Source organism: Moschus berezovskii, chromosome 11 (assembly GCF_049115385.1).
Source record: "Moschus berezovskii isolate FMDL1 chromosome 11, NW_MosBer_1.0, whole genome shotgun sequence".
Lineage (NCBI taxonomy): Eukaryota > Metazoa > Chordata > Mammalia > Artiodactyla > Moschidae > Moschus > Moschus berezovskii.
This window is the reverse complement of record NC_142470.1, coordinates 19,032,299-19,057,404: the sequence shown is the minus strand read 5'-3', so window position 1 is coordinate 19,057,404 and position 25,106 is coordinate 19,032,299. Positions and strand designations below refer to the sequence as shown.

The 25,106-nt window shown below is 39.7% G+C and overlaps 1 protein-coding gene across 3 annotated transcripts in view; it reads left to right on the top strand.

Annotated features, from left to right (window-relative positions):
* Nucleotides 1-25,106, top strand: part of ADAM17 (ADAM metallopeptidase domain 17) — a 43,120-nt gene that overhangs the window by 11,159 nt on the left and 6,855 nt on the right. The window contains exons 2-14 of one of the 3 annotated variants that reach the window (XM_055399320.2): nucleotides 1,820-1,952; nucleotides 3,212-3,342; nucleotides 4,227-4,315; nucleotides 6,578-6,746; nucleotides 8,149-8,282; nucleotides 10,579-10,668; nucleotides 12,503-12,616; nucleotides 14,185-14,329; nucleotides 14,443-14,531; nucleotides 17,150-17,302; nucleotides 19,063-19,262; nucleotides 20,262-20,365; nucleotides 24,950-25,084. In XM_055399320.2, the coding sequence (XP_055255295.1) occupies nucleotides 1,820-1,952; nucleotides 3,212-3,342; nucleotides 4,227-4,315; nucleotides 6,578-6,746; nucleotides 8,149-8,282; nucleotides 10,579-10,668; nucleotides 12,503-12,616; nucleotides 14,185-14,329; nucleotides 14,443-14,531; nucleotides 17,150-17,302; nucleotides 19,063-19,262; nucleotides 20,262-20,365; nucleotides 24,950-25,084 (1,686 nt within the window). Of the gene's footprint in view, nucleotides 1-1,819; nucleotides 1,953-3,211; nucleotides 3,343-4,226; nucleotides 4,316-6,577; nucleotides 6,747-8,128; nucleotides 8,283-10,578; nucleotides 10,669-12,497; nucleotides 12,617-14,184; nucleotides 14,330-14,442; nucleotides 14,532-17,149; nucleotides 17,303-19,062; nucleotides 19,263-20,261; nucleotides 20,366-24,949; nucleotides 25,085-25,106 lie in introns of those variants that run through there. The other 2 variants (XM_088841180.1, XM_088841181.1) reach the window with 2 other exon arrangements.

Genomic DNA, 25,106 nt, shown 5'->3' with positions numbered 1-25,106 from the left:
CAGCACTGGCGTGGGTTGTTTTGAGTGATGTCTATCTCTCCCACTGCTGCAGGCAAGGACTTTGCTCTTTGAATGCTGTATCTTAGCCCTTAGACCAGTGGTTGGCAATAGTGAATGAATGGATGAAAGCACCAGTGGAGGGTATTTAGGAGAAGAGGATGGAGAAAAGTACAGGGCAGACTCTTTTTTTTGTTTGTTTTTTTTTTTTTTTTTTTTTAGGGCAGACTCTTTTAAAAATGGTTTTGTGAGCATTTTTAACTGCAGCAGCAACAGACTTGTATTTTAAGCTCCTGCTGCTCTATTTTGAGGACATTCTAAGTCCACTGGAATGATTTTGAATACCATTGCTTCTGCAGTGATAGTTGTTGAGAGGAAAGGAAACATCGGCTCGAATATTTTTAGACAGTTTTTACAGAGACTTAAGTCACCAAAAGTGTCTTCCAGAAATCTTCCCGACTGTGGGAGAGACAGCAGAGTGGCTGTTGATAAAAAGTGACTTCCACCTACAGTGTTTACTCTTGCTCTGTGCCAAACAGGAACTTACATGTGCTTATTCTGCCTTTGCGGCAGTGCAGCTTTGCTTTTCTTGGGTTCCAAGTCAGTCTGCTAAAAAAGTGTTAGATTTTTTTTCTTAGGGATTCATTTGGTCTTAACACTGCACTTCTTGGTGTCCCATGGGATGCTGTTCTGCTGCATCTGTTGAGGGCAGGGTGATAGGGATATCACCACTATTTTGCTCTCTTAATTTGGAATGTGTTTTTTTTCTATAAAAGATTTGCTTTTCTAGTTTGGTTTGCCCAGACCATTGGTGCATTTGTTGCTCATCGTTACTTTACATCAAGTGGTAAGGAATTGATGTTGCCCAGGTGGGCAGTGGGCAGGTCATGTAGGCAGCCTTGTTCTTAGAAACTCTGAACATATAGCCATAAATGCCTTGAATTTAGAAGTTAGTTCATTGCCTGCTATGATATTCTCTGAGGTATTAAAATGATTAGGACATGGACATGGACTTACGTTCACGTGTCCCAGGTCTCTTTCCAGAACCCATTCGTTTGACCTTGGAAGCCAGAAGGCTCACACCTCGACTTGCTTCCTGTATTCTTAAGTCTCTTCTGTCTGCACCCCTCCCTTCTTTCTCATGCCATTTGTTTCCTGGAAAAATTGGGTCATTTGTTTTGCAGGAATGGAACATTCTGGGTGTGGCTGGTAACTTCCTAAGGTGGTTATTTAATTTGGCAACCAAGAATTGATGCTTTTGAACTGTGGTGTTGGAGAAGACTCTTGAGAGTCCCTTGGACTGCAAGGAGATCCAACCAGTCCATTCTAAAGGAGATCAGTCCTGGGTGTTCATTGGAAGGATTGATGCTAAAGCTGAAACTCCAATACTTTGGCCACCTCATGCGATGAGTTGACTCACTGGAAAAGACTGTGATGCTGGCAGGGATTGGGGGCAGGAGGATAAGGGGACAGCAGAGAATGAGATGGCTGGATGGCATCACCAACTTGATGGATGTGAGTTTGAGTGAACTCCGGGAGTTGGTGATGGACAGGGAGGCCTGGCGTGCTGTGATTCATGGGGTTACAAAGAGTCAGACATGACTGAGCAACTGAACTGAACTGAATCCCTTTTTGTCTTAAAAACTGTAAGTTCGCTTTTAATTAGATTCAGGGGTGTGTGAGTGTGTGTGTGTTTGATAAGAATACTTTGATACTGCTGGGGCATTATATCAGGAAGAGTTTGTTGTTTGACTCTTGTTTTAATGATATTACAATCGATTCGTAGGTTTCAGTGTTAATAACCTTTTTACCTTTATTTCAGAAAAGCTTGATTCTTTGCTCTTGGACTACGATATCCTCTCCTTATCCAGTATCCAGCAGCACTCTGTGAGAAAAAGGGAGCTGCAGGCCTCGACACACTTAGAAACACTACTGACTTTTTCAGCCTTGAAAAGGTAATTTGAAGTGTTCATAAAATAATGTTGAGGCAATGGGGTACTTGGTTTGGTAAAAGCAGAAAAATTGGAGTGTCTAATTAAATCTTAGAAAGTTACATTGTAAAGATTTGTAATTAGTATAATTATAGTCTGTCGCGTTTCTTGTACTAATGTATTGCTTATTCTAAAATTCATACTAATGACTATTTTTTTAAAAATGTGTGTTTCAAAAGTGTTAATGATGGTTGTTTATTGTTGTTTAATGATGGTATAATTTATTTTTGGAATTCTTACAAACAATTTTAATTAATTGAATGGTTGTAATACTTTTGTGCTGCTTTAGAATTGTCAGCCTTGTACTGAGTACTGTCTTCATTTTGGAGACACTGAGCTTTAGAGATAAAGGATTTATTTAGGCCTCCACAGCCTGGTGGTGAGCTGGGTCTACAATTCAGTGCTTTTTCCTCATTGAATTGCTTTTATGTCATAGCATACATGGATAGATGTGTGGTCTGTTTGGTCATTCATTTTAATATCTCAGTTTTCCAGATGTAAATGTTAGATAATTACAGGCCTCTTTCTAAAAGTCTTTTAAGAGTGTTTTATTCATATCAAAAAACAAACATTAGTGGAATATAAATGGGCTGACTTTTTCTTTACATGGGATAGGCCTTCTCCAACAAGTATTTTAAAGTAATGTATTTACCTAGCTTTAAAAAAAAAAACTACAGAGGGACTTCCCTGATAGTCCAGTGGTTAAGACTCCAGGCCTCCACTGCAGGGGGTGAGGGTTCAATCCCTGGTGGGGGAACTAAGATCTCTTAGGGCTTGGGGCCCCTCCTCCCTAAAAAAGCAGACAGCAAGTATAAGGGGTTTTTACTTCTAATTCTGTTGCACTTCCCGGACCCAGGGAGTTTCCTTATAAACTTCCAAAAGATTTTAATGAGTATTTTTTGCATATAGATCTATATCTGTGTAGGTGATGTAGATAGCATAGATTTACCTCATTTTTAACAGCTGCATAAATATTCCTGTTTTTAGTACCCTGCAGATGGATATTCTTTAATCAAAGTGATTTTCCCCCCGGTATAACAAACAGTGCTCTAGGGAATATCTTTATAAATATACTTTGTCTAGGTATCTTTTTAGGATACATTCCTGAAAGGTGAATTACTATATTGGGTCAGGGGTGTACATGTTATAAATGCTTATTGATGTTGACATGTTTCCTCCTAAAAGGTTTATGTGCTTCAAGTTGAGATGCATTCTTTCTTTAGGCATTTTAAATTATACCTGACATCAAGTACTGAACGCTTTTCCAAAAATTTCAAAGTCGTGGTGGTAGATGGGAAAGATGAAAGGGAGTACCCCGTCAAATGGCAGGACTTCTTTAGCGGGCATGTGGTTGGTGAGTAGGTGCTCATTTGTTTGCCCTCGTGTATGGACAGAGGGGCCTGGTGGGCTACAGTCTGGGATCACAAGGAGTCGGACATGACTGAGTGACTGACACTGCTACCACTACTGGGAGGTTGGGTGTCCAGATTAAACTGGAGTTGTATTTTCTTTTTTGAAGGGAGGAGAATGGCGTGGCAAAAAAGTTGTATTGTTTGTCTCTTTTATTTGAGCTTTGTAAGTCTGGAAGCAGAAGCATGCAAACAGGAGGAAATGGGTATTATCCAGCATGTCATTACTGATTGGCTATTTTGATGGTACAGTAGAGTTCCTCTTAAGTCATATGAATTTAACCTTTTGTCTCCAGGGAAGGACTGTAGACTTCCCTTATGAGATTATAAACAAGGAAGATGGGATCATAGATCAGTTATTTTGCCTCCTATTATGTATTTATTTAATAAAATATATTAAACAAGCAATTGCAGTTTACTTCTGGAAATTTTTCTGCAGTAAGAAAAAAAAAAATGGCCCTAAAATACTCAAAAAGTATAGTTCCAGACCTGTATATTCTAGATCATGCTTTCTGCCTCCTCGTTCTTACCCCAAAATAGGTAAAGTTATTCCAGAAGAAAATTTGTCCTTTGTTTTGTTCTGTAACACACTAGATAATTCTCTTAAGAGACCTGAGGGAAAGAGGCCGGTTTCAGATGACTAGAGTTGAGATTCCTCCTCGGGAGTGAGAATACCCACCCACTTTCTGGACCTGTGTTCCTTAGATCTCCACGGTGCCTGGGCGCATTCCACGCTGTAGAAGGGTGTGGTTGATTTTTATCCACAGCAGTGCATAGTTTTTTTGGCTTAAATTTTTTTAATAATGGCTGTTTGTTTTTTTTTTTTAAGGCGAGCCTGACTCCAGGGTTCTAGCACATATAGGAGATGATGATATTACAGTAAGAATCAACACAGATGGGGCAGAATATAATATAGAGGTAAGTCTGCATGTCAGTTTTTTTTCAAGGAGCTTATGTCTCTTATTTTTAGAAAGCCATTTCACAGTTGTTTTAGGAAGAAAAAGGTCTTTAATTATACTTCTTTTTTCCTTGTATTTAAATTTTTTTTTTAAGACCAGAAAAATAGGTGAAAGACTTTAAAAAACATATCTAAGATACTGTCATAGGAGGCACTCTGTATTTTTAAGTACATCAATTGAGAGAAAGTCACATGTGGGATTGATAATAGAAGAGGAAACTTTCTTTCCCTCCTCTTTTCTTTATTCTTTCTCTTAATAACCTCCAAAAGGTACAGCTTCTCAAAGATGAAAGGGAAATTGCTTCCCTAGATGCTCTAGAAGTACGTGGTCAATAAAAGGTGACAGTTCATAGTCTGAGAAGTTAAAAGACAAAGCTAGAGGACACTCAGGCTCTGACCACTCTTTCATTGAAACCCTAGCAGTCGAAACCAAGCTCAAAGGAGCTAACGTTTGTGTGAGACACATCACTGCATGTCAGATACCGGTCCAGAAAACAAACCGTTTGCTCCTGATTTGTGGGTTGAAGTGTTTTCTGCGTCTCTAGAAAAAGAGAATACTCTGGAACATGGACACATGTTCTCTGAGGTTGCCACAGAAGGGAAACAGCTGGAGAATCCCACAGGGGAATTTTATGAGCCAGGCTTAGAAGTGGCCTACATCACTTCTTCCCACATTCCAGAACTCTTGTCTCTGATCTGCCTACAGAAGAGGCTGGGAAAGCTAACCTCCTGTGCTCAGAAAGATAAACAGTGGGGGGAGTGCTCAACATTGTTTCTGCCACAATTTACATGTTTGCTTATTTCCTTAAGATCATCTTTTCTTAGTCCAAAAATGTGTGCATTTAGGATCCAAGTTGGTGATGGTGTTTAGTCACTTAGCTGTGTCTGACTCTTTCGACCCCGTGGACTGAAGCCTGCCAGGCTTCTCTGTCTATGAGATTTCTCAGGCAGGAATACTGGAGTGGGTTGCCATTTCCTTCTCCAGGGGATCTTCTGACCCAGGGCTTGAACCCATGTCTCCTGCATCATAGGTGGTCTCCTGAATTGCAGGAAGATTCTTTATCTCTGAGCCACCAGGGAAGCCCTAAGATCCAAGTTAAATTTTCTCAGATTCCTCACTTTTCCAAGTAATTCCCTTTGGGACAGTTAGGAATTCTGTTTTCATTCATTCCTCTCTGTTTCACCAAGTACAAAAATGATCATAATTAACATTTTCCTGTGAAATGGTCACTTAAAAGTAAACTCATCAGGTTTGTTGAAGAACTTTAGCATGAGATTAGTAGTTTTTAAGTTGATCAAGTGGTTTATTACTTACTTAGAAGTCCACTATCTGCTTCCCACCCCCAAGTCTGCCAGCTCTAGAAAATCACTAATGTACTCTCTGTCTGTTTATATTTGTCTTTTTGTTTCTTTAGATTTGCTTGGTCAACTCATATAAATGGAATCACACAACATGTGATCTTTTGGTGTCTGGCTACTTTCATTTAGAATATTTTTGATGTTCATTCATGTTATAGCATGTGTCAAGTACACCATTTCTTTTTATTACCAAATAATATTCCATTATTTAGATATACCACATTTTGCTTATTGATTCATCATTTGGACATTTGCATTGTGTCTACTGTTCGGCTATTATGACTAATCCTGCTATGAACATTTTTGAACCAGTTTTTATGTTAGCATAAATTTTCATTGCTCTTGGGTATGTAATATACTAGGAATGAAATTGTTGGGTCATATGATAACTCCTTTTTTAACTTTTTATGAAACTGCTGCACTGTTTTCCGTAGTGACCACAGTTTACATCCTCAGCATTTTACGTTTACTGCATTTTATATTTCATATTCCATTCTCACGAGCAGTAGATGAGGGTTTCTCTAAGGGTTCTCCACCTCCTTGCCAATACTTGTTGTTATATGTCTTTTTGATTACAGCTATCCTTGAGGATATGGTGTCCTTCAGGTTTTGATTTTCATTTCCATGATGGCTATGAAGATACATGGATGCACAGATACACAGACACATTATCGGTTTTTGTATGAGCTGTCTAATTCTGATGAGACCAGTGTGCTTACAGAGAAGAACTTGGTCTTGACTAGTCAGTTTACTTAACCTGGAAACGAATGTTTCTGATATCTAAAAATAGGCAAAGGATGTTACAAGAATTTAATAGGCATTTTTATATTTTCCATCTCAGTTATATTTGTTTTCTATTTTAGCCACTTTGGAGACTAATTAATGATACTAAAGACAAAAGAATGTTAGTTTATAAATCTGAAGATATCAAGAATGTTTCACGTTTGCAGTCTCCAAAAGTGTGCGGTTATATAAAGGTGGATAATGAAGAGTTGCTTCCAAAAGGGCTGGTAGACAGCGAGCCGCCTGATGGTAAGATGAAAAACATATATTTCAAATAAAAAGCAACCATAACAGCTGTCTTCAATAGGGGTGGTTGTTAGTTGTTTAAAAAAAAAAAGAACGTGATTATCAAGTAACTATAGTATTAATTTTGGCTTGAAAATCGTTTTGTTCAGGAGAGATCAGGTATGTTCAGGGTGGCATGGCTATAGACAGGAAACAGTATTGTTCAGAAACTTCTTAAGTTACATTTTTTTTTTTGCCAATAATAATTGAAAACACTAGAAAAAAGATCAGGGAAAGGGGAAATTGAATAACCTGAGAAAAAACATTTTCATTAGCAGGTATTTAGAAATGACAGAATAGTACGGTGAAAAAACAATCTTCAGATACATTTATAAGAAATCAGTTGGTAACAAGAGGGATATGTTTTGTTTAAAAGAAGAAGATTAGCAACCCTGGGACAGATGAATTTAGAGTGTTTTAAAGATCGTCTATGCTAAAGCTGAAACTCTAATACTTTGGCCACCTCATGTGACGAATTGACTCACTGGAAAAGACTCTGATGCTAGGAAGGGTTGGGGGCGGGAGGAGAAGGGGACGACAGAGAATGAGATGGCTGGATGGCATCACCGACTCTGTGGACATGAGTTTGAGTGAACTCCAGGAGTTGGTGATGGACAGGGAGGCCTGGCGTGCTGTGATTCATGGGGTCACGGAGAGTTGGGCACGACTGAGCGACTGAACTGAACCGAACCCATTCATTGTTGTTTTATTTAAAGATCAAGTTTTATTTTATTTTTAAATTTTTTCTGGCCATGCCAAGTGGCAGGTGGGATCCTAATTCTCTGCCTGGGGATCAAACCTGCATCTCCTACATGGGAAGTGCGGAGTCTTAACTGCTGCACTGCCAGGGAAGTCCCCTCACTAATTTTTTAATGTTGATCATCTGGATATTTTTACTGTTAACTTTAGTTAATTTGTAGACTTCTTCTAGAAGAAAATGACACCTCCATAGTTGAGCAATAGATAGGTGGTTATTTTATTCTGTGAAGTACTTTCACACTTTTCCTTTTTTTTGAATTCTACAATTTTTTTTAAACTTTTTTATTATTACTATTTTTTTGGTAGCGCCACAAGGCATTTGGGATCTTAGTTCCTCAACCAGGGATCGATCCCGCGCCCCTTGCAGTGGCAGTGCAGAGTCTTTACCACTGGAATGCCAGGGAAGTCCCTTGAATTCTACAGTTTGAAAACCTCATTCTTAATTTTCACTTTTCTTTCTCCAAATTTTTCTTATTCAAGTTATTGTTAAGGATACTGAGCTCAAATAATATTTGTTTCAAAAATATGCTAGATTTAAAAATTTGCTATAAAAAAACTCCTTGTTTTGGTGAATTTTGATTTAATAGTGCATCCAAATTCATATTAGAGCTTGTTCATCGGGTGAAGAGACGAGCTGACCCTAATCCCTTGAAGAACACGTGTAAATTATTGGTGGTAGCAGATCATCGCTTTTACAAATATATGGGCAGAGGGGAAGAGAGTACAACTACCAACTACTTGGTGAGTATTTGACATTGGAGGATGTAATGGGCAGGAAAGTTCCTGAGGTGGGCAAGTGCCATTTCAGAGAGGACAGATGTGATTTGAAATGTAATGAAATGAGATCTTTTCAGATGCTTTGTGATTTCCTAGAATATTTGAGATCTGTCACCTGAGGTTCTTAACATTATTTAAACAATAATGTAGCTTGATTATTGTTAGTTGTTAGATGCTATTTTCAAATTTTTGAAGACCATTTTACCTTTCAACTAGGCTTTTCTACATCAGAATTTTTATGCATATTGTGTTTAAGGAAAGTTCATGACATAGATCTCCTCTCTTTATAGAACTGAACTCTGTGAAAACAGTACTATTGTAATGACAGTGGTCCTGTTGGTGGCACATATGGATGTATTCGCCAGAGTGGGGGAAAAAAGTATTTGTATGAACTGATGTGTATTATTTTTGCTTATATGTGTATATCAGAGGAATTGGTCACTTGGTTTGTATCATGTAAAATATCTAATCGTTAGACTGTAATTGGGTGAAATAAATGGAACTTTAGTGTCATAACTGTAGGGCAAAGATTTGAAGGCAAGATTACAGAACCACTGGTGCTGGATTTTTAAGCATTTACTATTGTAATTTTAAAAGTCAAGGGAATCATATTTCATTGACATTTTTTGTCAGCCTGACCTCATCCCTCGTGATCACTTGGCGGGGACTGAAATGACACTGAGGGAGTGAAAGAGAATGTGGTTATTCATTCTGTAGTGCTGCAGAGCCCAGTTCAGCAAAGCCGTCTTTCTCCTCGCCTTGCTGGTCCCATACTGTGTGTTTTTTGTGCCCTTCTTTCCCTTGCCCTCCATGTCAAGTAATTTTATTACGAGGGTAGTAGGAGTAGTGTGTGAAGTCACTATAGGCCTTGTTCCTAAGTAAGAAACTCTTTCTTTTTTAAAATTAATTTATTGGCTGTGCTGGGTCTTGGTTGCTGTATGGGCTTTTCTTTAGTTGCAGCAAGTGGAGTTTACTCTCCTGTTGGGATGCTTGGGCTTCTCATTGCTATGGCTTCTCTTGTCGGGGAGCATAGATTCAACAGTTGGGTGCTCAGGTGTAGGGCTCAGTTGCTCCATGGCATGTGGGATCTTCCTGGATCAGACATTGAACCTGTGTCTCCTGCATTGGCAGGCAGATTCTTTACCACCAAGCTACCAGGGAAGCCCAGGTATTCTTTCTTGAGAGGCTTCTTTTCTTAGTGTGGGTTTTGTTTTAGGAGCTCTTAGTTTACTTCTTTGTTCATTACACCAGGAGTATGAATATAATGTAAGGTCTGGTCTTAGAAATTACATTTCTCTTTTTTTTTTGGCTGCTCTAAGTCTTTGTTGCTGAGTGTGGACTTTCTCTAGTTTCGACTTGCAGGGTCTAGAGCATTCGGGCTTCAATAATTGTGGCATGCAGGCTTAGTTACTGTGCGGCATGTGGGATCTTCCAAAACCAGGGACTGAACCCGTGTCCCTTGCATTGGCAGGCAGGGTCCTAAACACTGGACCACATGGAATTCCCAGAAATTGCATTTCTTGGTCTTAGAGTTACCGTAAGCAAAGAACAATTTCTTAGACCTGTAACATGCTTTGCAGTTGCCAGAACAAACCTCATTTACCCAGTTTGAACAGTTAAGTCTTCTCTTAAAGAAAAGATAGGTTAATGAGTATCTTGTTTCTACTGTAGTTTGCATCATACTTGGCTATTATACTGTCCCCCCTCCCTCAGTGATCTCTGTACTCTACCTCTCCCCCCTGTCAGAGGACAGGAGAGAGGAGACATGGTGAGACCTCATTCCCGTTTCTACCTCGTGCTTGGGTGCTGAACTTTGCCTGGGGAGGGTCTGGGATAGTGTTGGTGGTATGTGTCACTGCTCCTTACTACTTTCTGAAGGGTTTTTTTTTTCTTTTTTTGGAGTATGTGGCAAGAGATAGAGTGGACAGAGTACTTCTCTGGGCTATTTTAGGTAAATTGACTATTAACTTTGATTTCCATAGTTGAGTGGCAGTTTTTAAAAAACCCATTATTTGATATTTCCATTCTTTATGCAGTTGATTACCTGAAATTGTGCAACTGCTTTATTCTGGTAACATTTTAAGTTTGAGGCTAGGAATAATTTCTTTGATAGAACCGTCAATGTTAAGAGTAACATCCTAATGTCAGTTTTTTTTACTTGCTATTTAAATTGATTTTTTTTTTTTAGTCCTTGAAGAACTTAGACTGCAAAGAACGGTAAAAAACATGTCTTTCTCTTACTCTCTTTTTATACACACAGATAGAGCTAATTGACAGAGTTGATGACATCTATCGAAACACTTCATGGGACAATGCAGGTTTTAAAGGTTATGGAATACAGATAGAACAGGTATTTATCAATGGTATAATGCTCAACTAAGTTGCATGGTATAAATATTTGTCACTTGTATTAACAGCCCAAAATTTTACTTTAATCATGAATTAATATTCTGATATGACAGTGATTTTTATCTGATAAACTTAAATGTTTTGATACTATTTATCAATTATGAAATATTCTGTAGTTAGGTTTGTTTTAGGCAGGAAACCTTCTTATGCTACTAAGATCTTTCTTTTTTTCTGGATTCATGGCCTTTTTTCTTCTGTGTTGCTTTACTTTTGATTATGCTTCATGTCTTTAGTTAGAATTCTAACATATTGTTGAAGCCTTAGAAAATTCACTCAAAAATGCTGTGTGTACGTTTTCAAGGCATTTATACATATAGAACCATTAGGTCTCTTTTCCTAAGAATCTTCTGAGTTCCTGTCTGTTAATGATGTCCAGCATTGATGTATTAATGTCTTCCTCATTATATCACATAGTAAAAATTGTCCCAAGTTGATAAGACTTGTTAAAGTATTCTGAAATTGGTTATTACTTTGGGCAGACATTTTGACTTGTAAATTAAGGAAATTCTTTTTTTTCAGGTTGTTTGTACTAAAGTAGCCATACTACAGATTCTGTAATGTAGAATTTAGAGAATAAAAAGAAAAAAGCTTTTGAAATCATACTTTTAGTAAATGTTACACTTTTGTAGTACTTGTATAAAACTAAGAATTATTTTTCCCTTTTCCATTTTCTTTTACTCTTTTGCATTTCCTTTTTAAAGTTTTTATTTGAATAGGTAATATATACACATGGTACAAAAGCCAGTGAAAAGTAAGTCTCCTCAGCTACCCATTGTCAAACCAGTTCCTTTCCCCAGAGACATCCGTGTCGCTAGTTTCATCCATATCTTCCCAGAGATACTTTATGCATGTATAGCATGTGTTTGTCTATGTGTGGTATGTTGTACTCTTTTGCACCTTGCTTTTTCATTTCATGAATATGTTGATGATTACCCCATTATGATACAATAAAGGTGTTTCACTTGTTTAAAATAGCTGCAGCATATTTGAATTTTAGCAGACCAATAAATAAAGCTGCTTTTTTGCTTCAGGAATTTGGAACCAGTTTGAAAAAAACTAGATGTGGTAGGAGATTAAAATACCAGCTTATTTAATGATGATAGGTGGGTTGGAGAATGTGGTTTAGATGTTCAGTCACAGTGGTCTCCCACCTAGTTCATCCAAGAATGGATCTTGATCACCCAGCACCAGAGCTTCAGAGCCCACCCCAGTGAGTTTACCACATGGAGGGGGAACAGACTGCAGTATTCCCCTCTGTAGGCAGGCAGATCTGGAAGAGGTACCAGAAACAGTGAGCTGAGCATGACTTTGGTCCTTTCTGCATTAGCCTTTGGAGAAAAACCAGCATCTTTTTTTTTTTTTGAAGTAGGATTATTATGAATTTGCACTGTATGTATAAGGAAAAACTTTTTTTTTTTTTTACTCATGTGTCTGGGGTGTGCAGAGCTGTACATCTTATTCTCATCTCTGAATCACTGGAATAAATGATTTTAGGCTCATGGAACCTAGATTTTTATTTTTTCCAACTAAAGAAATAAAAAGGAGTACACTTATAAGTTTATAAATCATTCTTCGTATTTTTCATACCGTTTTGCTTCTCAGTTTGTTTTTAATCATTGGATATTAGAACTGAAGAATTTTATGGAATTTTGACTCTAAAACTTTTTTTTTTTTAAGAATGGTCAATGGTCTTTTTTAGTTGAAACAATGCATTTTTATTTTAGTCTTGTGAACTTTTCTGAAGTGTTCTAAGTATTTTCTCTCTTTAAGTATAGATTCGCATTCTCAAGTCTCCACAAGTGGTGAAACCTGGTGAAAGGCACTTCAATATGGCAAAAAGTTACCCAAATGAAGAGAAAGATGCTTGGGATGTGAAGATGTTGCTAGAGGTGGGTCATGGAGCCCTGAGTGTGATACTGTTTAACACCATCCTGTGATTTCTAAAAATACGGGTCATGTCTGTGTTAATGAGGGGTGTCTTAGAGGTGGTGAGCACCAGGGTCAGCACACCCCAGCTGATCCAGCGGTGACCTCTTCCTCTGTCGCTGGGCAGACAGCAAGGTGGACAGAACCGAAAGTGAAAATTGCTAGAAAGCAATGCTTCTTAATGGTAAAATCTCTGCAAATCTAATGAAGTAATGGGGCTTTAGGAAATAAATGGATACCCACCTTATTCTGAATAAATTTCTTATACATGATTTTGTTAGTTCAGGTCTCTTTGAAGCTTATTAGTAGAGCTCTGAGGTCAGTAACTACCATATGGTATGAAAATGTATTAGATGGTAAAGGTGTAATCTGAAAGTACTCTGGGAAATTTTTAATTTGTCTGTTTTTATTCTGGTAACTAAGAATAACATAAATACTGTATGCCATATGGATTCTTGTCTTGACAAGATACGATTTATCGTTTTTGTCCCCGGGTCTCTGTCTATGGGCTTCCCTAGTAGCTCAGATGGTAAAGCACCCGCCTGCAATGCAGGAGACACAGGTTCGATCCCTGGGTTGGGAAGATTCCCCTAGAGAGGGAAATGGCAACCCACTCCAATATTCTTACCTGGAGAATTTCATGGACAGAGGAGCCTGGTGGGCTACAGTCCAGGGGTTGCAAAGAGTCGGACATGACTGAGTGACTAACACACACACTGTCTATACCTTTGCTTCATTGTAAAGTGGCCTTCTGTGAAGTGATAGCGTTTATCTTCTACTGTGTTGTTAATGTGTTAGTTTCCCATGGCTGCTGTAACTGATTACCACAAATATAGCAGCTTAAAACAGCACTTTGTTTATCTGATGGTTTCTAGGCTTAGTCCATGCACAGTGTGGCTCATCTGGATTCTCCGGTAAGAGTCTCACAAAGACTCAAGTGAAGTCAGATTTTCAAAGCTTGAGTGGAATTAAGGCTATTATCAGTTTGAGATCCATAGACTGCTCTATCTGTGTAATACTGCTTAGCCATGAAAAAGAATGGAATTTTGCTATCTGCAACAACAGGGATGGATGTGTAGGGTCTTATGATAAGTAAATAAGTTAGAGAAGGACACTCTGTGATACCATTTATATATGCAATCCATAAATACAGCAAACTAGTGGATGTGGCAACAAATACGCACAGATACAGAGAACGAATTAGTGGCTACCAGTGGGGAGAGGGAAAGGGCAATATAGGGGTGGGGATGAAGAGGTGCAAACTGTTACGTATAAAATAAGCTTCAAGGATATACTGTACAACACAGGAATATAGCCAGTATTTCGTAACAACTATAAATGGAGTATAGCCTTTAAAAGATAAATTACTATATTGTACATCTGTAATTTATGTCTATCAACTATACTTTGGTTTAAAAAAATGTAAAAAAATGCAATTGTACAGTATGGTAGTATTCTGGAATATGCAGTTGAATCATCTTAGTCTGATGTAACTGTTAATCTAATTAAGAGCACTTTGTTTTTTTAAAAGCAATTTAGTTTTGATATTGCTGAAGAAGCATCTAAAGTCTGCCTGGCACATCTTTTCACGTACCAAGATTTTGATATGGGAACCCTTGGCTTAGCTTATGTTGGTTCTCCCAGAGCGAACAGTCATGGAGGTGTTTGTCCAAAGGGTAAGTTTTCCATTTGTTGTATGACATATGTGGGAATAGCAAGGTGATTGGATTATAATATAATTGTGTTATTATAATTATTGAACAAGCCATTTGTTTCTTTTTTCCTGTAGCTTATTACAGTCCAATTGGAAAGAAAAATATCTATTTGAATAGTGGTTTGACCAGCACAAAAAATTACGGTAAAACCATCCTTACAAAGGTACGTTCTTCAATTTTTATTTTATTTTAAGTGTTCTTCAATTTTTAAAAGAGTAGATTTTGAGTTTATTGTAGTGGGACCTCAGCAGTTACATATTTATGTAGATATCTTTTTAAAAAGTAATGCATACTGTTCTTCGTCTCTGTCTAAACAGATGTATGTTTTTAGTGACAAATATGAAAAGTATAAAGAAGAAAATATTGTCAGCTGTCAAACTTCTTTTGAGACCGGTTGGGATTATTGTTTTTCCTAACGACATCTTTTCTGGAGCCCTTCATCTGCAGCTCCCGATAAAGGACTGCTATCCAGAACATAAGGAGTATACTGAAAACTCAAAAAAATGAGCAACCCAATTTTAAAATAGGCCAAAGATCTTAATAAATACCTCACCAAAGAAGATTGGCAAATAAGCATAATGAAAAGATGCTCAACACTGTATATTATTAGGCAATTGCAAATCAAAACAAGGAGAGCCTGTTATAAAACTAATAGAATTGCTAATATCCAAAGTAGTGATAATACCAAATGCTAGTGAGGATGTGGAACAACATAAATTCTCATACATTGCTGGTGGGAATGCAAAATGGTATTACTCCAATCGCTTAGGAAGACAGTGTGGCAGTGTCTCAGAAAAATAAACATACTCTGGTGTTACATTGGACCCAGCACCCTTAGTATTTAGTCAAAGGAGTCCTCACAGAAACATGCCTGTGGATGTTTATAACAGCTTTATTAGTGAAGACTAATAGAAGACTTCCAAGACTTGGAAGCAACCAAGATGTCTTTCTGTAGATGAATGGATAAACAAACTGGTACATCCAGATAATGGAATACTATTAAGCACTTTGAAAAAGAGCTATCAACTAATAAAAACGTGGAGGAACCATAAATGTATATTATTTTATTTTTTTAGAGGCCAGGGATGCTGCTAAACCGCCTATAATATACAAGACAGCACCACCACCTCCCCACAAGCACACAAATAATTGTCTGGCCCAAAGAGTCAATATATTATTAAGTAGAAGAAGTCAATCTGTTTGATTCCATCTATATGACATTCTGTAAAAGGCAAAGCCATGGGGGCAATAAAATGATGAGTGGTTGCCAAGAGTGGAGGGAGGGATGAGTAGGTAGAGTACAGAGGATTTTCTTGGGTGTTGAAACTGTTCTGTATACTTTAATGATGGATATAAAACATTATGTGGGGACTTCTCTGACAGTCCAGTGGTTAAGATTCTGCCTTCCAGTGCAGGGGGAGCAGGTTCAACAGGTTCAGTCCCTTGTCAGGAAGCTAAGATCCCACATATCCCATGGCCAAAAAAACAAAACATAAAACAAGTAATATTGTAAAAAAATTCAATAAAGACTTTAAAAATAGTCCACATCAAAAATAATTTTTTTAAAAAAGAAAAAGACATAATGTGTTTGCCAAAACCCAGAGAAAGTATAACACAAAGAGCAGACCTAATATAAATTATGGACTTTGGTAAATTAAAAAAAAAAGTGAAATGGGATGAAAGAAGAAAATATGATAAGCAGTTTTTGGGAACTTTAATTTCCAAAATTGTTTTTATGATGCTCCTTTACCTTTTTGGCATTAGACAGTGTCATCAGTGGTTTGATATCATGACATGTCTTCCAGAGTTTTTCTATTGTTTAAGACACATGGAACAAAAAAATAAGTTATTTACATGTTTTTTAAAGTGTTAGTCTGGTTTTTTTTGAAGTGGATTAGAGAATCCACTAATGAATTTTTCCAAAGCATAGTATGGAATTACTTCCCCATATTGCACCTTTGGGATTTGAATACTTTTTTGCTAAAAATGCAAAGTTTTCTTTACTACCATTTTAATGTTAACAGTTGGAAATCTTCAACACATTGGTTTCAGAATTGGGATCTTTGTTTTTTAAAAAAATACAGTGTCTTGTAAAATATGTACAGATTTTTTTCATGTCCATGGAGTGATTTCCCCCCCCCCTCCCATCTCAGGGGGGAAAAAAATCAGTAAATTGTTATTTTATGCAGTTAAATATGGAAAAATTTTTAGCTTTACTGGCTAAATTTACCGTTCTATTCAGATAGAAATCCTCTGGTGATCTGATAGGTTCAGTACAACCCTTCAGCTGGATTCTAAACAATATCCTCTAGGTCATTGAGATTGTCATTGGACAAGAATTCAGTCACTGGGATAAGGAACATTGTTTTGCTGTTCTTTAGTAGTCTAGTTTTAACCTTCCCATCACACTTAGATGTAACGGGAGTGTGACTGAGTGAGGGGCGGGGGGCTTGGGTGATTGGTTATAAGCTCTTTGGTTTATCAGTGCCAGGTAGTTTTGGAATGGCCAGTGTTTGGTTCCTCGTTCTATCTTTTAATTTATATTTTTTACATTGATTTAATACTACTAAATACTATAATACTACTAAAGAGTATTCAGTCCAATCTTAAATATTCCATTTAATTTCTGTAACTGATAGAAGAAGTCATAGTTCAGCTGTTGCTCTGTTGTTGATCTGAATCTGACTGATCAGGTCCCATTTAAGAGAGCAGAGCCCAACTGGCCACAGCAGGAGATGGTTAGGTGTTAGGAAGTAATGTTTTCCCTGCGTGATCCTTCAGGAAGCTGACCTCGTTACAACTCACGAATTGGGGCACAACTTTGGAGCAGAGCACGACCCAGATGGTCTGGCAGAATGTGCCCCAAATGAGGACCAGGGAGGGAAGTATGTCATGTACCCCATAGCTGTGAGCGGTGACCATGAGAACAATAAGGTACGTGTCTTCTGGCGCTTTTTTTTTTTATGTGATTAGGGAAAGAGATGATGCTGAATGATAATGAGAGCCCAGAAAAGCTTTCCATTCGCGCTACAGTCCATGGGGTCACAAAGAGTCAGACATGACTGAGTGACTGAACAACAGCAGCTAGGGATGGACTTGCACGTTACCAAGTACCGTGAAACATGGTCCATCTAAATCTGCTCATTTGGACTGTGTGTTGTCAGGGTTAATCCTGTGTTGCTTTGAGCTATATGGAAAATTAATTACTTAATGCCTTGCACTGGAGTCCTAGTTTGCAGGGTCTGGTGGACTTAGACTTTCAGTTAAAATTTTCTTTCATTTACAGGCGTATCATTCATATTAGCTCACATTGCTTCACAGTTTGCATGTTTTAATAAATTTTTGCAACAAAATATGTAATTTGCCAGATGTAAGTGTCCTGTGGGTAGGGGCCTTGCCTTTCCGGTTTACAGCTCTGTCTCCAGTGCTCATTCAGGGTACCTGGTATCCAGTAAATAATATTTACTTTGTCAAGTAAGTAGAGAGATCATATTCTGTTGAAGGTGTCTAGAATACTCGACACTCGTTGACTTGGGACATGGGAAACAGCTTCAGTGACTTCCTGAGAGTGGCTGTGACTCACTCGTAGAGTCTGAACTGAAAGTCTTCATAGACATCTCTCTGGTCCTTTTTCCTTTTTGCAAGAGAATGGAAAGTGGGGCTGAAAATTCCAAGCTTCTAATCATGGCTTGGTCTTTCTGATGACCAGTGCCCACTCAGGAGCCCACTTGGAGCCTGCTTATTACAACAAAAGACACTCCTATTACCTAGGAAATTATGGAGGTTTCAGGAACTCTATGCCAGGAGCTGTGGCCAGAGACAAAGTGTATGTTTTATACTGTCTCATGAGAGTCTTATGCTCTCTGTTCCTCAGGGGTCTCATGGCGCTTGTCTGGGTGGCAGATGAAGCCTTTGTAGTCATTTGCAGACTGTGGAGGCCCAACCTCTAAAAGTACTGAGGCGGAGTTTTACCCAAATCTTGTTCCACTTTTCTTGATATTTTCAAATTGTTTGGGAACTGGACTCTATTTTAGAGCATCAGGAAAAATGCCCAAATGTAGTTCATTTCTGTGGTTTTGCATATCAAGTGGACAAGCTAGGGGTCAGCTGTAGCAACTCAAACTTAAGATCTTGGGAACCCAGGAAGACGTTTAGGTAATAATTTGGAATTTAATCTTTTAATAGACTATGCACACACACACACACACACGTATATATGTAGTATCACACCTTTTACTAAACTCAGCTGTTAAAACACTTTAAACATGGATGACTGATGTAAATTCAGGAAATCAGAGCGGACATGTTCTGTAGGCTTGATTCATTGTATCTAGGAAGACAGGGGTCTGCCCGGTTCTCAGTGTCCCCGCAGTGGGGCCACTCTTGAGCCCGAAGTGGCTTAGTCTGGTGACTCTCCGCTCATGCCCGACTGGTGGTGTTTGGTCTCAGCATTTGTGTAGCTTACTTTCCTGTGAAGAATTTTAGACTCTTCACCAAACTCAAATAATGTTTCTAGCCTCCTGCAGAGGAAGGTGCCGTGCAAATGGCGTTTAAAGGCAACAGTGAACCTAATAAGCCTTCAAGCTGGTTCTGGTTGTGGATTTTGTGTTCAAGTTTGTCCCTGGAGAATAAGCACAAACACTACCTGAATGTTTATGTTATCTTGGGTCCTGTGTGGCCTTTTTTCTCTTAAGATGTTTTCAAACTGCAGTAAACAGTCCATCTATAAGACCATTGAAAGCAAGTCCCAGGAGTGTTTCCAAGAACGCAGCAACAAAGTGTGCGGGAACTCCAGGGTGGACGAGGGTGAGGAGTGCGACCCCGGCATTATGTACCTCAACAACGACACTTGCTGCAACAGCGACTGCACGCTGAGGCCGGGTGTGCAGTGCAGGTGAGGGGTGTGGCATGGCAGGTGTTCGGATGCCTAACGAGGGATCCCCAAAGCCGTGAGCTGAAAACACAGGGCCTTTAGAATCATTAGAGGGCCTGTGAAAGTGTGTGTCTACCCCAGTACAACAAGAAAAATGTTTTCTGGAAAGCAGTTTGACATTCCATGACAAATTCTTGGTCTTGCATCCTCTCCGCTGTAGTGATGCCGAAGTACAGAGAATCCTAAGGCAGCAAAGATATGCAAAGATGACTCAGCAAGGAGGTTTATGGCCGCATTCTTTGATAACAGCAGTCCTGGGATATAAACTCATTACTGTGCATCTGTGCTGTAGAATAGCGTTGAAGAATGCTGTTGAATCACAGAAACCAAATGTGGAGGGAGGTTTAGTTGCAAGCCTCTAACTTGTTACAGGTTACAAGTTAGAAGTCTTATATTTCCATTTTTAATGTCCCGTGCCTGGCTTACAAGTAGAGGGCGTAACTTTAATTTATGGTGAGTGACAGATTTAACTGTATACAGTGCATATTAACACTGTAGATACTGACCAGGCTGCCTAGTTTCTCGACTACTGATTGCCTTGTGGAGTTGGTTTTTGTTTTTGTTTTTTTGCTTTAATTTTTGGCTGGGTCATGCGGCCTGAGGGATCTTAGTTCCCTGACCAAGGATCGAAAACTGATGCACCCTGCATTGGGAGGTCACTGGACCACCAGGGAAGTCCCTTTTTAAAAAAAGTCCCTTAAAAAAAAAATGTATTAAGTGAACGAAAACCAGGGACACCAAGGTGTTTTAAAGATGAGTCACTGTGGACCACTCTGCTGCCCATGTCTGCATCAGGAAGGGCGAGGTGGTGTCCAGTGGTGCCAGCTCCTGGGAGTCTGTGCAGCAGTGGGTAGCCTCAGCCAGGAGACTCTGCCCTGCCTTCTTGGAGCCCTGTGGCATGACCGTAGTCTGTGCTGTGAAGCTGGCCGTTGACTTGGACTGTGTGCTTTTCCTCTGCAGTGATAGGAACAGTCCTTGCTGTAAAAACTGTCAGTTCGAGACGGCCCAGAAGAAATGCCAGGAGGCCATTAACGCTACTTGCAAAGGCGTGTCTTACTGTACAGGTATGTCCTCCTGGTAGTTCTCTTAAGATAATTTGTTCAGATGTTTTGCCTGCGTTTGAAAGCAGAGTTGTGTTTCATTCAGATGACTAACCTTTGACCTCACGGACAGAGTTGAGTTGATCGCAGCACGCTTTGCATTGGTCACTGTAAGACCTGCGATCATTCACTTCCATTCTCCTTTCCCTCATAGGCATCAGCTTTAGTGTCTTTGATATTTGCCTGGATAGGTGTATGTCCTTGAGATAGTGTTATTTTTTGTTGCTGTTGTTGTTGAGTTGCTAAGTTGTTTGTACAACTCTTTGTGACCCCATGGACTATAGCCCGCCAGGCTCCTCTGACCATGGAATTTCCCAGGCAGGGTCACTCGAGTGGGTTGCCATTTCCTTCTCCAGGGGATCGTCCCGATCCAGGGATTGAACCTGCATCTCTGCGTCTCCTGCATTGGCAAGCAGAGTCTTTACCACTGAGCCACCTGGGAAGCCCGTTATTTTCTGTACATTTAAAAAAAAATATTTATTTGGCTGCACTGGGTCTTAGTTGCAGCATGTGGGTTCTAGTTTCCTGACCAGGGATCGAATTTGTGGCCCCCTGCAGTGGAGCAGAGTCTTAGCTACTGGACTACCAGGGAACTCTCTACATGTGTTTTTAATGTGCCAAATGATACTCTACATTAGATCTTTTTTGAAAACTCAATGCCATGTGTTGTGTTTTCTATTGCTTTGTATTTCTGAGTGTGTCTCGTTCATTGTTTTGGGCCCTTGCTGGGTTTCCAGTGATTTACTGTGATATACTGTGTTTGCTTATCTGTTCACCAAGCAATAGCCGCTAGGATTTCTCTCCTAATGCTGCCTGCAGGACTACACTGGGCATCCTCACGCATCTCCTTTGGGAGCCATGAGGGCTTCCTGGGTGCATAGGGAAGCATGGAATTGCCTAGTCGTGGGGAGTGGCACTCCAGTGGTCTCTGGAACAGCAGTATGGGTTAGTCAGTGCCCCTGTGGGGCATCCAGGTTCCTGTATTCTGATGTCCTTGTCAACACACTGTATTATGTAGCTCTTTTTTGCCAGTCTGAGTGTAAAGTGATTTCTTCTCCTTATTTACATTTTTCTTGAACATCTCTATATTTGTTAGCTATTTAGATTTCTGCGCATAATTAGTTCATTTATTTGGTCCATTTATAAAAACTGGGTTTAATTTTTGCTATTATTGATTTGGAGGAGTTCTTTCATGATAATCTATCTAAATACTGCATATGCCTTCCTCCTATCTGTTGTCCTTTTGGAACAGAAACCTTTCACTTGACTCAAATCTGCCATTTTGTTTGTGTGTGTGTGTATTTTTTGAGTTGTGGATCATTACAAAGATATTTTCCACAGTTGGTTCTGTTAGCTTCATAATTTTCTCTCTCACCTTTAGGGCTTTAATCTGTCTGCAGCCAGTTGTAAGATTGTATTGATTGTCAGTATTCCCTGTAGTTCTGTCGGTTACTCCTTTCAAAAATCTCCAAGCTGTATTATCAGGTGCATGTTCTCCACATCTTCTTGGTCTTGCTATTCCTTCATCACTGTGTAATGCTCCTGTCTGACTCTTGTGATTTAATTTTTTTTTTTTTAATTTTTGAAATTTTTATTGGAGTACAGTTGATTTACAGTGTTGTGTTAGTTCCAGGCACACAGCAGAGTGAAACAGTTATGCATATGCTCTTTTAAATTGTTTAATATTCAGTTTTCTACCTGTGTGGTCATGGTGTCCTTATTTGTCTGGTGTATCTATCCCTCCTTATATTTTTTAATTTTTTAATATTTTTAAATTTTTTAATATTTTTAAATTATATATCCTTTGGCTGCTTGGCTTGATTTCTGTAACAGACTTATTGAGAGATAATAAGCATATCATACCACCTGTCCACTTGAAGTGTAAGTTCAGTGGTGTCTATATTCATGTTTGTGCATCCACCTACCAGTCAGTTTTCATTGCCTCAGAGAGAAACCCAGACCCTTTAGCTATCATTTTGAATCTCCTCATCCTCCCAGCTCCAGCCAGCCACTGCTCTACTTTCTGTGTCAATGGATTTGCCTAATCTGGATGTTTCCTATAAATGGAATCATACAATATGTGTGCTGCATTCAGAATGTTTTCAAGATTTATCCATGTTGTAGCATGAATCAGTCCTTCGTTTATTTTTATTGCTGAATAATATTCCATTGTATGGATATATCACATTTTCTTATTCATTCATCAATTGATGGATTTTGGATTGTTGCTGCTTTTTGGCTGCTGTGAGTAATGCTACTATGCAGAGTTGTGAGCAAGTTTTTGTGTAGACTTAGGTTTTTATTTCTCGTGTGTGTCTGTCTGTCTGTCTGTCTATATCCAGCTGTAGAATTGCTGGGTCCTGTGGTACATCTGTTTAATCCTTTGAAGAACTACCAGGCTGTTTTCCAAAGTGACTGCACCATTTTACATTCCCACCAGCATGTGTGAAGGTTCCAATTTCTACAAATCCTCACCAATGCTTGTTATTATTTGTCTTATATTTTTGGTCGCTCTGCACAGCATGCAAGATCTTAGTTCCCCGATCAGGGATCAGACGTGTGCCCCCTGCAGTGGAAGTGTGGTCTTGACTATTGGACTGCCAGGGAATTCCCCCGTCTTTCTGATCACAGCCATCCTAGTGAATGTGAAGTTTTATCTTACTTTGATTCTTCCTTCAGGTTTTAAATGTGCATTTTATGTTACTCATGATTCTAACTTTCTGCGATCTGTCAGTGTCACATTAGTGTCAGGAGCCTGGATATCTCAGTCAACCTTTAAAAAACACTTTCTGGCTGTGCTCAGTGTTAGTCTTTACTGTAATAACAAAACAGTTTCAGGAAGGTGCTTTATTTTTAAATACGTGTAAAACAATTTGAAAAAAGATTTTCTTATCAAAGAGACTTTTGTTCCCATGGTATTTATATGAAGTAGCAGCAGCATCACCTGGGCTCCTGTTAGAAATGCTCCAGCCCCTTCCTGGGCCTCCTGCACCAGCCACTCTGTGGACAGATCCCAGTGCTCTATCACGGCATCCCCTGGGGGACCCTGGTGCCTGCTCCACTTGGAAGACTGTGCTGAATAGGTGATGCTGTGTTCTTAATTATTTTCCTGTGCATCTTCATGCTCTGATTTTAATCTTTTAAGAGCAGATGTTCAACAAAAGCATTTTTGTTTGGATCTGCTGAGAGCAGCATGACATAAATATGGTGACAGTACAGAGCATAAACCTGCACTGAACTTGCTGTCCTTTTTCCAGAGCTTGCTTTCAGTGGGGGTGAGTTGTCTGTAAGACAGTCTTGTTGACACTTTGAATGCTCAGCATGTGTGACACATTTTTATAAGATCAGAGGCAACGGTTAACAGCCTAAGTGTGTCATTTGCGTTAGGTAGTTAATGAAAGTCTGCTTCTGTGGGGAAAAGGGCAGAGTCCTTTAAGTTCACAGATCTTTAAGTCTGAATTCTTTTGATTCACTTGGGGGCTTTCCCTGGTGGCTCAGCTGGTGAAGCATATGCCTGCAGTGTGGGAGACCTGGGTTTAATCCCTGGGTTGGGAAGATCCCCTGGAGAAGGGAGGAAAGGCTACCCACTCCAGTATTCTGGCCTGGAGAATTCCATGGACTGTATAACCCATGGGGTCGCAAAGAGCTGGACACTGAACGACTTTCACTTTCATTCTTCACTTGAAAGGCCAGGCCTGTGTGTCTTCATACAGTCGTTTTTCTCTTCTAACGCTGACTTTTAACTGCTTGTGCTTCTCATTTTCCAGAATGAGTCACTCGTTTCCCCCATTCTCCTGAATTTAACAGTTTTGGGTGGCTTTTCTTTGTCCTTAAGAATCATTGATTATTTCAAGAAACATCTATGGTTTACCTACAGTGTGACAGGATTGGGCATACATTGATTGATTAGTAGATTTGGTTTTTGCTCTTATAGTGCTTACCAGTCTGGTGGTCAGAAACAGGAAAGAACCACAGATAGGTGCACACCGTAAGCTGTGCTGTGGCGGGGAGCAGCAGCGTGTAGTGATGGGGCCTGATGGGGTGAGGGGCCTCCAGCGGAGCTGGGGTCCTCAGGTTGTCTGGGGGAGGAGACACTTGAGAGAAAATGTAAAGGGTGAGGAAGGCCAGCCTGGCCTCCTGAAAGAGGGAGACAGGAACCCCCTGGGGACTGAGCAGCGTGCGTTAAGGTTCTGAGGTGAGAGGACTGGAAGAAGGTGAAGAAGGGTGGCCGTGGTGGTGGCCGTGTGGGCTGGGGAGGGCTGTGGGCAGGAGGCCCTCTTGGGGAGTGTGTGGTCAAGTCAGGGCTCACAGGCATCTTTTATTAGTGGCAGTAGTCGGGATCTGTTTTATATACATATTCTTTCATACGCATGTTTTGTTTCACTGCGAAGAGGTGAAAGGAGGATACCTGGAATGTGTAGGTCCTGATGGAGGCAAGGCCGCGGGGCTGAGTGGACACTGGGCAGCGTAGTGCTTGGCACGGTGCTCCCCAACTCCCGATGGAGCAGGTCCGGGTAACTCATGGTGACTGTGTGCACCGCACTGCAGGTAACAGCAGCGAGTGCCCGCCTCCCGGAAACGCCGCCGATGACACTGTGTGCCTGGATCTCGGCAAGTGTAAGGACGGCAAGTGCGTGCCCTTCTGTGAGCGCGAACAGAGGCTGGAGTCCTGTGCGTGTAATGGTGAGTGCGTGTCCAAGGCAGG